The sequence below is a fragment of the Trichoderma evansii genome, assembly GCF_050947405.1.
Source record: "Trichoderma evansii strain SZMC 28006 chromosome Unknown GGI43scaffold_6, whole genome shotgun sequence".
In the NCBI taxonomy this organism is placed as follows: domain Eukaryota; kingdom Fungi; phylum Ascomycota; class Sordariomycetes; order Hypocreales; family Hypocreaceae; genus Trichoderma; species Trichoderma evansii.
Window position 1 is genome coordinate 1,348,240 of NW_028145200.1, and position 12,243 is coordinate 1,360,482.

At 45.5% G+C, this 12,243-nt stretch overlaps 4 protein-coding genes across 4 annotated transcripts; 3 read left to right on the forward strand and 1 right to left on the reverse strand.

Moving 5' to 3' along the window:
* The first annotated feature begins 1,720 nt into the window (after positions 1–1,720).
* On the forward strand, positions 1,721–2,870 carry GGI43DRAFT_336311 (SDR family oxidoreductase). Its single transcript, XM_083202061.1, has 2 exons — positions 1,721–1,817; positions 1,881–2,870. The coding sequence occupies exon 2, from the start codon at positions 1,941–1,943 to the stop codon at positions 2,793–2,795; it is 855 nt and encodes a 284-aa protein (XP_083062320.1). The 5' UTR covers positions 1,721–1,817; positions 1,881–1,940; the 3' UTR covers positions 2,796–2,870.
* Positions 2,871–3,488: 618 nt separating this feature from the next.
* Positions 3,489–6,144, forward strand: GGI43DRAFT_401612 (amidase signature domain-containing protein). Its single transcript, XM_083205604.1, has 4 exons — positions 3,489–4,077; positions 4,130–5,812; positions 5,881–6,009; positions 6,083–6,144. The coding sequence occupies exons 1-2, from the start codon at positions 3,554–3,556 to the stop codon at positions 5,772–5,774; spliced, it is 2,169 nt and encodes a 722-aa protein (XP_083062321.1). The 5' UTR covers positions 3,489–3,553; the 3' UTR covers positions 5,775–5,812; positions 5,881–6,009; positions 6,083–6,144.
* Positions 6,145–6,372: 228 nt separating this feature from the next.
* Positions 6,373–8,728, forward strand: GGI43DRAFT_422070 (uncharacterized protein; the record flags this gene model as incomplete). The annotated part of the gene is made up of 6 exons (XM_083208047.1): positions 6,373–6,518; positions 6,573–7,300; positions 7,381–7,547; positions 7,936–8,061; positions 8,147–8,515; positions 8,573–8,728. The coding sequence occupies 6 exons, from the start codon at positions 6,373–6,375 to the stop codon at positions 8,726–8,728; spliced, it is 1,692 nt and encodes a 563-aa protein (XP_083062322.1).
* Positions 8,729–8,799: 71 nt separating this feature from the next.
* Positions 8,800–10,489, reverse strand: GGI43DRAFT_336333 (uncharacterized protein). The gene is made up of 2 exons (XM_083202062.1): positions 9,664–10,489; positions 8,800–9,609 (listed from the first exon to the last, which is right to left on the reverse strand). The coding sequence occupies exons 1-2, from the start codon at positions 10,069–10,071 to the stop codon at positions 8,974–8,976; spliced, it is 1,044 nt and encodes a 347-aa protein (XP_083062323.1). The 5' UTR covers positions 10,072–10,489; the 3' UTR covers positions 8,800–8,973.
* Positions 10,490–12,243: the final 1,754 nt, after the last annotated feature.

Genomic DNA, 12,243 nt, shown 5'->3' on the forward strand with positions numbered 1-12,243 from the left:
AGTAGCGGTATGTGAAGAATACCAATATTGGCAAATAATTTTGCAGAAAAGAATTAAATACTGAGAGGAAGAAATAGGTTTGGGCAGACAAGGCGAACTGTCTTAGATTCTTATATATACACAGTCAGCATAGGAGAACCTTGAATAGGAGAGAAACTTGAATCCACTGAAAGGTCAGCACTAATAGCGCTTCCCCCACCTGTCAGGATATTTAGATATTTACTTAAGATCCTATAGGTGAACACGAAAGTTTATAACTGGGATCAATATTTATATTGGTACGAAACATGGGGGTTCTATATCATAGGATGTAGAACATTATAGTGCTAGGAAGGTTGCTTATAGGATTTTAATATTCCGGCCCCGCCAGGATGATTAATCAATGATTAAAAAGAAGAATGCACGCCGATAGAAAGAGTCATCTGCAACTGTCACTCCTTCACTGGCTATTGCGGCCAATATGGCATTGCTATAAGTTAAAAGATGGTATGAATCGATATAGCAACTATAGATAGAAAAAGCGGCTTGCCAGAATTGAGAAACATTTCTGGTCAGCTAATATCATTCCTTTTTGATATAAGACGAATATTCCAAGGAAGTACATGATCACATAATCCACAATAAATAGCATTGTGTCAGAAATTAACGTCGAACCACCGCTAAAGAATAGTCGTCACAGTGATATAGATTTTCCACTTTGCGCAAAATCTATGGATAATCACGTCGCTTACCAAATGAGAAATATTTATAGACAGGGTATAAGATGAATATACAGCCGGATTTTATGAACAGGGCCGTGACAGCCCTCAATGCTATATTCTGTAACTTGCTCCAGACGACTATTCGTCGCACTATGTTTAAAATATCATTGGTAGAATATTGCTATCTAGATAGCACCAACACTATTGATCTATAAGCTGACATTACATATAGCGTCATATTGATATCAGCAGAACCGCTTTCCGTAATCACCTCAGAAGTCGTCATTTCCGCCACATCCTATCACATTTTCTCCGTTAGGAATATTGCTCTCTAATTTTTATATAGGACAGGCTTTACTGCTATCTCTGGAGCAGCACCTGTGGTTTTATCTATCTCTATCATTTTCGCCATCTCAAATGTTGAAGATGACATCTCCGTTCCATCTCTGTCTTTAGCTATTTGAGGCTTTGTAGTTCTTTTTATTTTCATCTTATTACCTTATCTCGAGTAGGCTTGATATTGATACTAGAATTGCAAAGAGTTAATCCATGCCAAGTGATTTTCATGGGTCGAAGCTGTACAATATTTAGTGAGGGAAAAATAATGTAAAGGCATCCGCAAATCCAATCACCCATTGTATTCCCAAGCTAGTAGCAGTTAGCCGTCTCTGAAAGACATTTTCCTCATTTGAGCGTTTTATACACGTTTCTCTTCAAATTCTATTAGTCCTTCCGTCAATTATTCTAGAAAATAAACCAAACAGAACGCCATGCAGCCAGCTTTCTGTTGCTGTCGGGGCCTCGGTGCAAATACTATAATCGCCATGTTCCCCACAGACTTATCTCCGCAAGGTCTTTCAGTACATATAAACGCCGAAATGGCGGTCTCAAGGCTCCACTATCCGCTCGCGTCCGCTCTTATCCGCTCTCGCTAGACCCGCTAGGACAGGCCATCGCGGAGGAAAGCAAGTAAATGACTTCATGAAAAAAGAACATTTATCGAGAAAAAGAGGCTAAATGAGACCTTTGTCTAAGTTGAGTCATACCGACATCAGAAATTTGAGATGATCCGGAGATTGCAAGACAAAGAATACCCAGAGTGGCTTGATCATTGAAGTATAAAGATGGAGCTTTCTGCCCTCAGGAGATGGTATATTAACTTCTTTCTTTAACGGATAGTTCAGTACCATACTCGCATCTACACCAAAATCGCATCGGACATACATACCATTAAGCAAAATGACTCCTCAAACTTGGCTCGTTACTGGCGCCTCATCTGGCCTTGGCCTCCATCTCGCCATTGTCGCTGCGAAGCAAGGCAGTAAGGTCGTTGCCACTACACGCTCACCAAAGAAAGCGCAGCAAATCCAAGATAAGAATATCAGCTTCGTCTACCTTGATCAGAATGAGCCCCTAGACAAGATAAAGGAAGATATGAACGCCATTATTTCCGCACATGGCCCAATTGATGTTGTCGTCAACTGTGCAGCTTACGTCCAAATGGGGGTTATTGAAGAGCTCACTCCTGAAGATACATATCAACAATTCCAAACAAATGTTTTTGGAGCGCTCAACGTATATCGCGCCATTCTACCTCACATGAGGAGCAGAAAATCTGGAACTCTAGTAACTATCGGATCAATGGCAGCGTGGTTTGCCCATCCAGCCGCAAGTGTATACAACGCCTCCAAGGCAGCTCTACGGTTACTCAGTTTTGGTCTCGCTGGCGAGGTTCGACCGCTCGGAATCAAACACTTGCTTGTAGAGCCTGGCCGATTCCGTACAGAGCTACTGAAGCAGGACGGGGATTTCAGGACATCGAGTGGGAGCGACGGCATCGCTGACTACCGGGAGATAAGCGAGGCAAACAAGCGCGATATTGCTTTTGAAAGTGACAAACAGCGTGGAGACCCTGTCAAAGGTGCTCAGGTTATCTATGACGTGGTTACGTCCAGCGGCGTGGCTAAAGATAAAGAAATGCCTTCGTTCTTGCCCCTGGGTGCTGATGCGATCGAAGATATTACTCTTTCTGCATCAAAAGCAATAGATATCTGCCAGGAGTGGAAAGATATTGCTAGCTCTACTGATTTTTAGAGAGGAAACGAAGCATCGTCAAGATTGATCTAAAATAGAGAGCTAGTTCTTAAAATGGATAGATAGAGATGATAGCTACATATATATAGTTAAAATCTATGTATTATAATCGCCTTTAACCTACCCTTTAACCTACATGCCGTCGCTAATATCTGAAAGGTCATCTTACTAGATGGAAGGAAGAATTTCCGTATCCTTTAATGCTTTGTTCAACCATAACGGCCTTAGCATCGCCTGCTATAACGTCTCAAGTAATAAAACATATTGGCTGCCAGTTCTACCAATTACCCTAGCCACTAGTTCTATCAAAAATGACCTGGTATTTTTCAATAGAAAGATTGGATAACAAAGCATCCCTGTCTACTCTTAGGCTTATTCTCAGACTACAATCGGCAATATTAATTCTGCTTCACTTTGACCCCTTTTGGTTGCTGGCAATCGCTTCGCACTAATATTACCAACATGGACGTATTGTGATAGGAACAGCCTCTTGCTATCCTAAATAGCCCTCTTTTCAGACTTTCCATAAAAAGAGAGGCTACGTTAAAAAATATGATCGGCATTTTAACTTCATGACTGACACGCTTTGTAAGCTCGGAACGAGCACGGAAGCTCTCGATGACTAGAGCGAACTTACACTATCGTGCTAAATCACCCCGCATATAAAAGTCACTTCTCCACGCAATTGAATCCAACATCATCACCATCTTACATTGCTGTATTTTTCAATTCTGTTGACCGCCCCATAGATACTCATTATGGCTCCAGACGCAAAGTTGCTGCTCCGCAATGCTCGTCCATACGCGTTTTCCTGTCCTACTGCAACTTCAGCTTTAGTCGTCGTCGATATGCAGCGCGACTTCTTAGACCCAAACGGCTTCGGGTCAATTGTTTGTGGAAATTCTGCAGCCTTCTCATCTGTTCGCAAAATTGTACCAAACGTTCAGAGAGCACTCGAAGCAGCTCGATCTATCGGCATGTATATCATCTTCACCAGAGAAGGCCACCTTCCGAATCTATCCGATTTGCCAGCTGCGAAAAAGCTAAGACAAATAAGCGCGCCCAACGGCAATCAATCAATGGGTATTGGCGATGAGGGCCCCATGGGGAGGCTTCTTGTGAGAGGCGAGAAAGGCCACGATATTGTTGACGAACTGAAGCCATATCCTGGGGAACCAATTATAGATAAACCTGGGAAGGGGAGTTTTTGGGGCACTGAATTTCATCGATTATTGTTAGCTAGGGGTATCACGCATTTAATCCTTGCTGGAGCCACGACTGAGTAAGCTCATATAAAACATACTGGAGGCACATGTGGCTAATTGCGACCACAGATGTTGCGTAACGAGTACTCTTAGAGAGGCTAATGACAGAGGCTATGAATGCTGTGTTCTATCAGACTGTACTATGGGTTTTGATCAACAGTTGGCGGCCACATCCTTGGATATTGTTTACTGTCAAAATGGCCTTTTCGGATACGTCGGCCACAGTTCAGAGTTCCTTGCGGAGATAGAGAAAATTCGCAAACTTATTCCATCTTCAACCGTCCCCGACCTTGACTCTCCAATGCTTCCTTCTATCGATATACTCAAGAGTCTTTACAGAGATGGCCGTATTACACCAGATGCAGTTATAGGATCTGTGTTTGATCGCATAGCGAAATATGAGGATATCAATCCAGCTGTTTGGATCGTTAGGCAATCTCAAGAGGATGTATTAGCGGCTGCTCGGAAATTATCCGCAACCTATGCTGGAAAACCTCTCCCTTCTCTTTTTGGCATCCCGTTTGCCATAAAAGACAACATCGATGTTGAAGGAGTAGTTACTACAGCAGCCTGCGAAAGTTATGCGTATACCGCTACTTCTACAGCTCCATCAGTTCAACATCTACTGGATGCCGGGGCGCTGTATATAGGAAAATTGAACCTCGAACAGCTTGCAACTGGCTTAGTGGGATGTCGCTCGCCCTATGGCGCCATTCACTGCTTCCATAGCAAAGATCATGTCCCGGGTGGCTCATCTTCTGGATCCGCAGTAGCAGTCGCTGCTGGACTTGTTTCCTTTGCCATTGGAACTGATACAGCCGGAAGCGTTCGTGCCCCTGCTGCATTAAACGGCGTCGTTGGCTTCAAACCCACCAAAGGCACTATCTCTGCCAGAGGCGCGGTGCCTGCATGCCAGAGTCTCGATACAATTGGCGTTTTAGCACCTTCTGTGACCGACGCAAGACAGGTTTGGTATGTGCTTGATCAGCACGATTCTCTAGACCCGTATGCCAAACCACCGGCAAGTTTGCCAACCTGGGCGGTAGATTTCCGAGGACCAAAAGACGGAGGCTTTACCTTTGGTGTACCTCCAGACTCTCTTTTACAACTCTGTTCAAATGAATACCAACAGCTGTTTAAAAAAGCTGTTACTACGCTGCAGTCACTTGGAGGAACACTTGTTGACATTGATTACACGCCATTTGCTACAGCGGGTGACCTCATTTACGGTGCATCCCTTATTCACGAACGTCTCGCTTCAATCGGCTACGAATTTCTCTCGGAGAAGATCGATACACTTCATCCGACCACAAAATTAGTCATTCAGAAGGTTCTCTCGTCGGATTTAAAAGGCTGGGAGGTGTATAGAGACCAAGCCATACAAATGGAATGCATTGCCAAAGGACGCCGAATCTTTAATAAATTTGAAGATGGTATCGACGTTTTGGTCGTTCCTGCCGTACCATGGCATCCGACTATACAAGAAATACTGGAAAGTCCACTCATTCCGAATTCTAAACTCGGCTTATTCACACATCCAGGAAATGTCATGGATCTATGCGGTATCAGCGTCAATGCTGGATGGGTAGAAAACGGAGGAGTTCAGCTACCGTTTGGTATTACATTTCAAGGAGTAAGTGGATACGATGGTAAAGTATTGGATATTGCAGCTATTTTTGAAAAGCATTTGGGAGAAACGAAGGTTTCTGTTTAATAAGCGTAGATAGTAGACGATATGCTTTAGCCTCATCACTAAAGAACTTGCTTAACAAACGTTATACCTGGGCAATATTTTGACTCTTTACACTCGGGAAACATACTTTTTATAACATTTGAATAACCTATTCGCGATAGAAGAAGGAATTGTAGGCTTGACTTATTATCAACGTCGGTAGAATAACAACGCTAATGGGTGGCCAGCATCATGCGTTAAAATAAGCGTCCACAGCCTAATCCGACAGAATGGGCCGTTAATCGGTCTTGTTAGTATAGAAACACTAATGATAGCCAGGTACAACACACATCTATACGCTGCAGTAGACAATAGAGATAAATCACATATGATTGGTTTTCTCAGACTCGACATTCTCTACTGCCGATACCACAGCCGTCCCCCACTAAAAGTAGCCGGAAGCCACTGCCGATGCGGGGATGCTGCTAATAAACTATTAAAATGTATGAATCTGGCCGCCGCCAAAATGGAATCCAATGTCAAAATAATATCTTCTTTTGACTCAGAAGCTACATTCAACTAATCCTTCAATTGTATCCACGCAACTACTCTCCAAACTTGTTACAGACACAGTGTAAAGATGGGCAGCCCGGTTCCTACACTCCAAAGTGCAGCCATAGTTGGGGACCCAGGCCCCAAAGGCACAGTGCGAATTGACAACGCATATCCCGTCGAAACACCAGGCAAGCATCAAGTCCTTGTGAAATTAGCTTATAGCGGTATTTGGTGAGAAATTAGTATCTTTCTTTCGCAATGGGAATCTTACTGAGTATCATTCAGTGGATCAGAAGTTCGAGCACTGCTCGGCTGGGGAAATTATAAGCCGGTTGTTGGTCACGAAGGAGTTGGCATAGTCGTGAAATTAGGTGAGAACGTCTCAGAGTCGGTGCTTGGACAGCGAGTGGGCGTGAAATGGCTTCACAGTGCATGCGGTCAATGCTCAGAATGCCAAAGCGGATCTTCAAATCACTGCATGAAACCAGCATTTACGGGTCTTCATGCTCAAGGAACTCTACAGCAGTACGTTGTTGCCGACTCTAGATACTTAACAGTTATTCCTGATGGCGTGGCAGGCGAGGTGGCTGCTCCCCTGCTATGCGCAGGATTAACAATGATGGGCGGCATTGCAAAACTTGACGCACATATACCAAAAGATGGCTGGGTCGTGATATCAGGTTCGGGTGGCGGCTTAGGACATGTCGGAGTTCAAATCGCCAGCCGATTGAGGAAATTCAGGATTATCACAGTCGATTCCGGCTCATCCAAACGCGAGCTTAGTCTACAATGCGGCGCCCATGAATTCATCGACTTCGCTACCGAAGATGTTGAGCAGAGAGTCAAAGAAATAACTGGGGAAGGGGCTCATGCTTGTCTCATTGTTTCTGGATCAGAAGCCGCGTTTGAGATGGCCCCGAAGCTGGTTCGGAACAATGGGTTACTCGCAATAATAGGCTTGCCTGCTGCCACCTTTAACTTTCCCTTGGAAGCCAGTCTGTTCGCCGCAAAAGGTACGGTCTTTCAATTCTTTTCTTTTTTTTCCCCTGGGCCAAAAATAGCCACACAGAATGCCTTGCTAATTGTGCCTTAGCACTCACCGTCACAGGGGTCATGGTAGGGAATGAGCAGCAGATGGAGGAGCTCCTCCACCATGCTGCTGCTGGAGTAATCCGTCCTATGGTCAAAGTGGAAGAATTTTCAGAAACGCCAGCGATTTTTGAGAAACTGAAGAATAACCAGGTAACAGGGCGAATCGTGGTAAGGATTCCTCAGTGAGAGGATGAAACACTGTTGTTAGACAAGGTATTGCGAAGGTGGCGTTTCTTGGTCAAATAGATGTAAATATCACGGCAATGCAAATGAACAGCTTCATTTTCATTTATATAAAAGTATAAAATATCAATTATATAGACTATATTCTATCTTATTCTCTGTTTTCGCAACTCCCGCATCTTGGTAGCCCTTACAACACCGACTCGGTCATCTCCACCAAAATTCCACTTGTTTTTGTAGATCACCATTCATACTCCGGACTTTCACGTGATGCTCTCCTGGCTCTGACGTGGACTCATTTGCGAAACCTTCTCGCTTTTTTCTTCAAAACTCTAAACAATTTGGTACACATCCATCTTTGACAGGACCTTAGGTGGACAAATTGATGCAATTGTGGCCCAAAATGCCATCTCCAATGATGACAGCGACGCTGCAGGCGGCGTTCCTGTCAACCCTCTCCAATTTCTGTGCTCAGTTTATTGAGGCATACTGGAATAATGTAAGGCTCCAATCAGCGCAATCTCATTGGATGTGTCTCAAATGCCCCTACGATGTTTAAGATCTCACACTTATACTGGTGACAGCGTAACTTTTATTTAGACTTTATCCAGCTGGCCCGGTTCATTGCATACACTCTCATCACTGCTCCTCCAAACTACGTATGGCAGCAGTTTCTCGAAAAGGCTCTACCGGCATATCCACCTACGCGTCGGCAGCACAATCATGGTGATAAGGACATTGAGCTCAGAGCCATAGAAGAGTCCATTGGGGAAGGGGCTGAGCCGCAGAATGATGCTCCAGTGCAATCCAAATTCAGCATTCGCAACACACTGGCCAAATGGTTCATAGATTGCATCACCGCCGGGGCTATTATGAATACAGTCGCATTCCTGGTCGTCATGGGAATCCTAAAGGGCCAGCCTACCATTCAGATAGTTTCCAACATTAAAACTGTAAGTGCTTGGCATTAGTCTCTTTAATACTAGTACAATTAACATCGTCCCCACCAGGAAACAATACCTATTATTATCGCAGGGTACAAAATTTGGCCAATCGCTTCAATTATTAGCTTTAGCTTCATCCCCGTGCACCGACGCATTGTTTTTCTAAGTTTCATTGGCCTGCTATGGGGAATTTACATGAGTTTGGTTGCGGCACGGGTTTAGCTTAAAGGTTTATCTACAACTTAACACATGTACTCCAAGTTGTTTGCACAACACAATAGATCAGATTTTGGAGTCGTGAGATATATAAACAATCAACTCCAAATATCTGGAGAAATTTATGCTATTATATATATGCCTTATTAAGGCTGACAAAGCTATGTACAATGAAGCCTTGTTAACACAAGGGATGGTTTATCTTTCCTTGCCATGTTGCGCCTTGGCACAAATGTCATATCATTAATCGTTTAGCACCGCTGGGGCTTCCAGTTAGGGATAATGTAGCCACCATTAGGGTTGACAATGTCGAAAGTGTCCTCGCCCCTCCATGCGTGGAGGAACCAGCCAACGTTGTTGGTCTTGAAGTAAGCGCAGTTGTTGTCGAAAGTCTTCCAGAAGTTGGTGTACTGAGGAACGCCGAGGTCCTGGTGTCCGGGGTAGTGGTCGGTAGGACCCCAAGCCCACTGAGTCTCGGTAATAAAGGTAGGGAGGCCAACGTTAGCCTTGACCCAGGCGACCTGGGACTGGATGTAGGCCCAAGCTTGCGACTCAGGGTCGTTGAAGTGGTAGAAGGGCATGGGGTGGATGTGAGCAAAGTCAGAGTTGGCCTTAACACCCTGGCCGATAGGACCGAGGCCTTGGCCGTTGTTGCCGCTCATGGTACCGGGTCTGTCCCAGTCTTCGCTGATACCAGCCTGGATGCCCTTGGCGTTGAGAGTGGCGCGGAACTTGCCCAAGTCGTTGACGAAGTTGCCAGAGTCCATGCCATCACCGACGGGCTCGGAGCCGAACTCACCCCAGTGGACGACATAAGGAGCAATAGCCGCAACGGAGGGGTCGTTGATGGCATTGTAGATGGCCTGCTGGGACTGCTGCCAGACGGTCTGCAATTATCATGTCAGTATTTGGGTATAAATCTTGGAGGTCATATTACTTACACCATCGCCAAAGTTGGTCCAGACCTGGACAATCAAGCCCATGCCGTTGTCATAGGCGGCCTTGATGGCGTTGATGAAGACGCTGGACTGAGTGCATGTGGGGTAGTACATGCGGACAATGGTAGCACCGAAGTCCTTCTTCTGCTGGGCAAAGTCCTTCTTCATCTGAGCGTACCCGTTGTCAGAGTCGGAGCAAGTGGAATCCTCGAGAGGGTACGAGAAGCCCAAGAAGCCATAGAAGTCGGACTGAGGGCACCACCAGTTGGCGAGAGCAGTGCTGGGGGCAGCATAGTTGCCAGGGAAAGAGGCGTTTCCGAAGGGAAAGCAGTTTCCAGCAGCAGCAGGAGTAGGAGCCGCAAGAGCGGGAACAGCTGCCAAAGCGGCGAGAGGGAGCAGCGAGGAGAGCATGGCTGCGATTTGGACTCTTTACTAGATTGTGTAGTCTGGTATAAGAGGAGATGGAGTTGAGTGAAGGCCTCAGCAGAGAGAAAAGCAGATGCCAAGCCGGGCTATTAATACTTCTTGAGATCTGGTGAGGCCTACAAGTTTACAACTCGGCAACGCCTGATCAGCCTTGTAAGCCGTTCTCATCAACCACAGCCGAGAAGCCATACCATACCACTATCCACACAAGGGTTCCGCGGCCCCTCGTCCTTCATGCTCGCCACTCCACTCACTCTGTACTCCTTGGAAGGTTTCTCCGTTGGTTTACGGTTATGTGCTTCGTATACGGATATGCAGACGGGAATCTTTCTCAGGAGGCTCAAAGCAGCAGCTGAATATGGTCAAAGGCCATGTTCCCCCACATAAGCGGCGTGCTAGCCAGCTCAGACCCTGTTCCCCCATAACGCGATAGACTGCCAGTAGTGTGTGCGTTCCTGGTGCTATATGGACGGACAAATATTGACCGCCATGAACGGAGAGACGAGGCTATTCGATTCGTTCTCTGCGAGCAGCTGGGCGAAAAGGGCCGACTGCAAGCACTGAGCCAGCCAGCCTTAGCCGGCAAGTACGGCAGGGCGGCGACTGACAGGCATCAAATCGGCAAGCGTTCCATCGAGCTTAATCGTCATATGCATTACCCTATCCAGTTGTAGCAAGTGAAATGAACGGGGTAGCCAATCCAAGATCTAGCTTCCTAGATGAGAATCGAGGAATTCGGACCTGACCGTTAAGCTCGGACTAGCAGGGAGCCTGACACGCGCTACTTTGGGGCAAGCCCGGCCCTGAATCGCGCTTGTTGTCATGCATCTTCGTATTTTTGGCTTCTGGTGCTCTTCGATTCATTCTCTTTGGTCATACTTTTCCAATTTCCTGTTGGTGATTGAGGGGCCGATCAAATCGACCATTAAAGGTCCACATCCCGTGTCAAGTGACTGTCACTTTGATGAATCAGGGTGGTCTAGAGGGAGTTTAACGAAGCTGGATTAATAAACAGAACGGGAAAAATTAAAAGAAAGAAAAACGCTTAGAATTAACGATAATTTCAGTACCATATTCACCCTCTAATTCGTGGGGCTTATCCATTGTAGGAAGATGCAGTCAGCTCTCCCCTAGTTGCCGATCGTTCTGGCTAGAGCCTGTTGTGAGCTTGGCAAAAAGCCTTGCTAAGCCTTGATGAAGTAAAGAGAGTTATGCTGGGATCTAATTTTAAGGTTACATGCACTCCGCCGGTTCCTCCACGCTGTGCCCGGACGAAGGATTAGAGAATACGAGTATTGCTCATATATAATGTAAGTAAGCATCATTAATAGAATATGCTATAAGAAGTATATCCTTCGGGTATTCGGCCATCATGCAGTTTCTCGAAAGAAGGGGATTCATGAGCTGATCCTCAACAGGGGATAAGCCTGTTCTAACGGCTCAGCAGAAATAGAAACTAGTGAGTCGACAAAATCATGCCCCATACAGCAGCTCCCTTTGGAAGGCGTTGATTGGCATTAGCCATTCCCAGCTTGATCTATTCTCTTGTTGCCCTGGACTCGTGAGACAAAGAACAGGCTCTCATGCCCAACTGCGCGTCTATCCTGAAGATCCACTTCCGCTATACAGTAGCAACTCGAAGCGGTGTATTCCGTTTATCGTATACGAGCAGCACGGGAAGGCTCTTAAATCTAACACGGCCCTGCCAACACCGCCATGGTGATGCATGGGAAGACATTCTGAGGGCTATTTTCCAATAGCTTCAATGCAGTGTTTTTTTCCGTGAAATTAGAATAGGGGATAATATACTATGTTTCAGCCTCACGCATTTTTTATGCCTATGTTTAGAAGATGACCCTTCTGAAAAGGGTCAGATCAAAAAGACCCGCTCTTATTATCTAAGACGACGCTTCTTGTTATTCCCCTGTTTGCTTATTTGCACGAATCGGGTAATAAGATAGTCTGGTAGGCAAAATAGAGGCAAGCGCAATATAGGTAACATTTGGAAGGTATCAATCGCATGTAGAGCATATACCAAATTCGTATGTACATGTTAAAAGGTGCAGCTCGGGCTGCAATTTGGCATTAATGAGCTCATAACAACAAGACTGGCTTCGCATATGCATCGAAACTACGGTCAGACAAGTGATACAACTT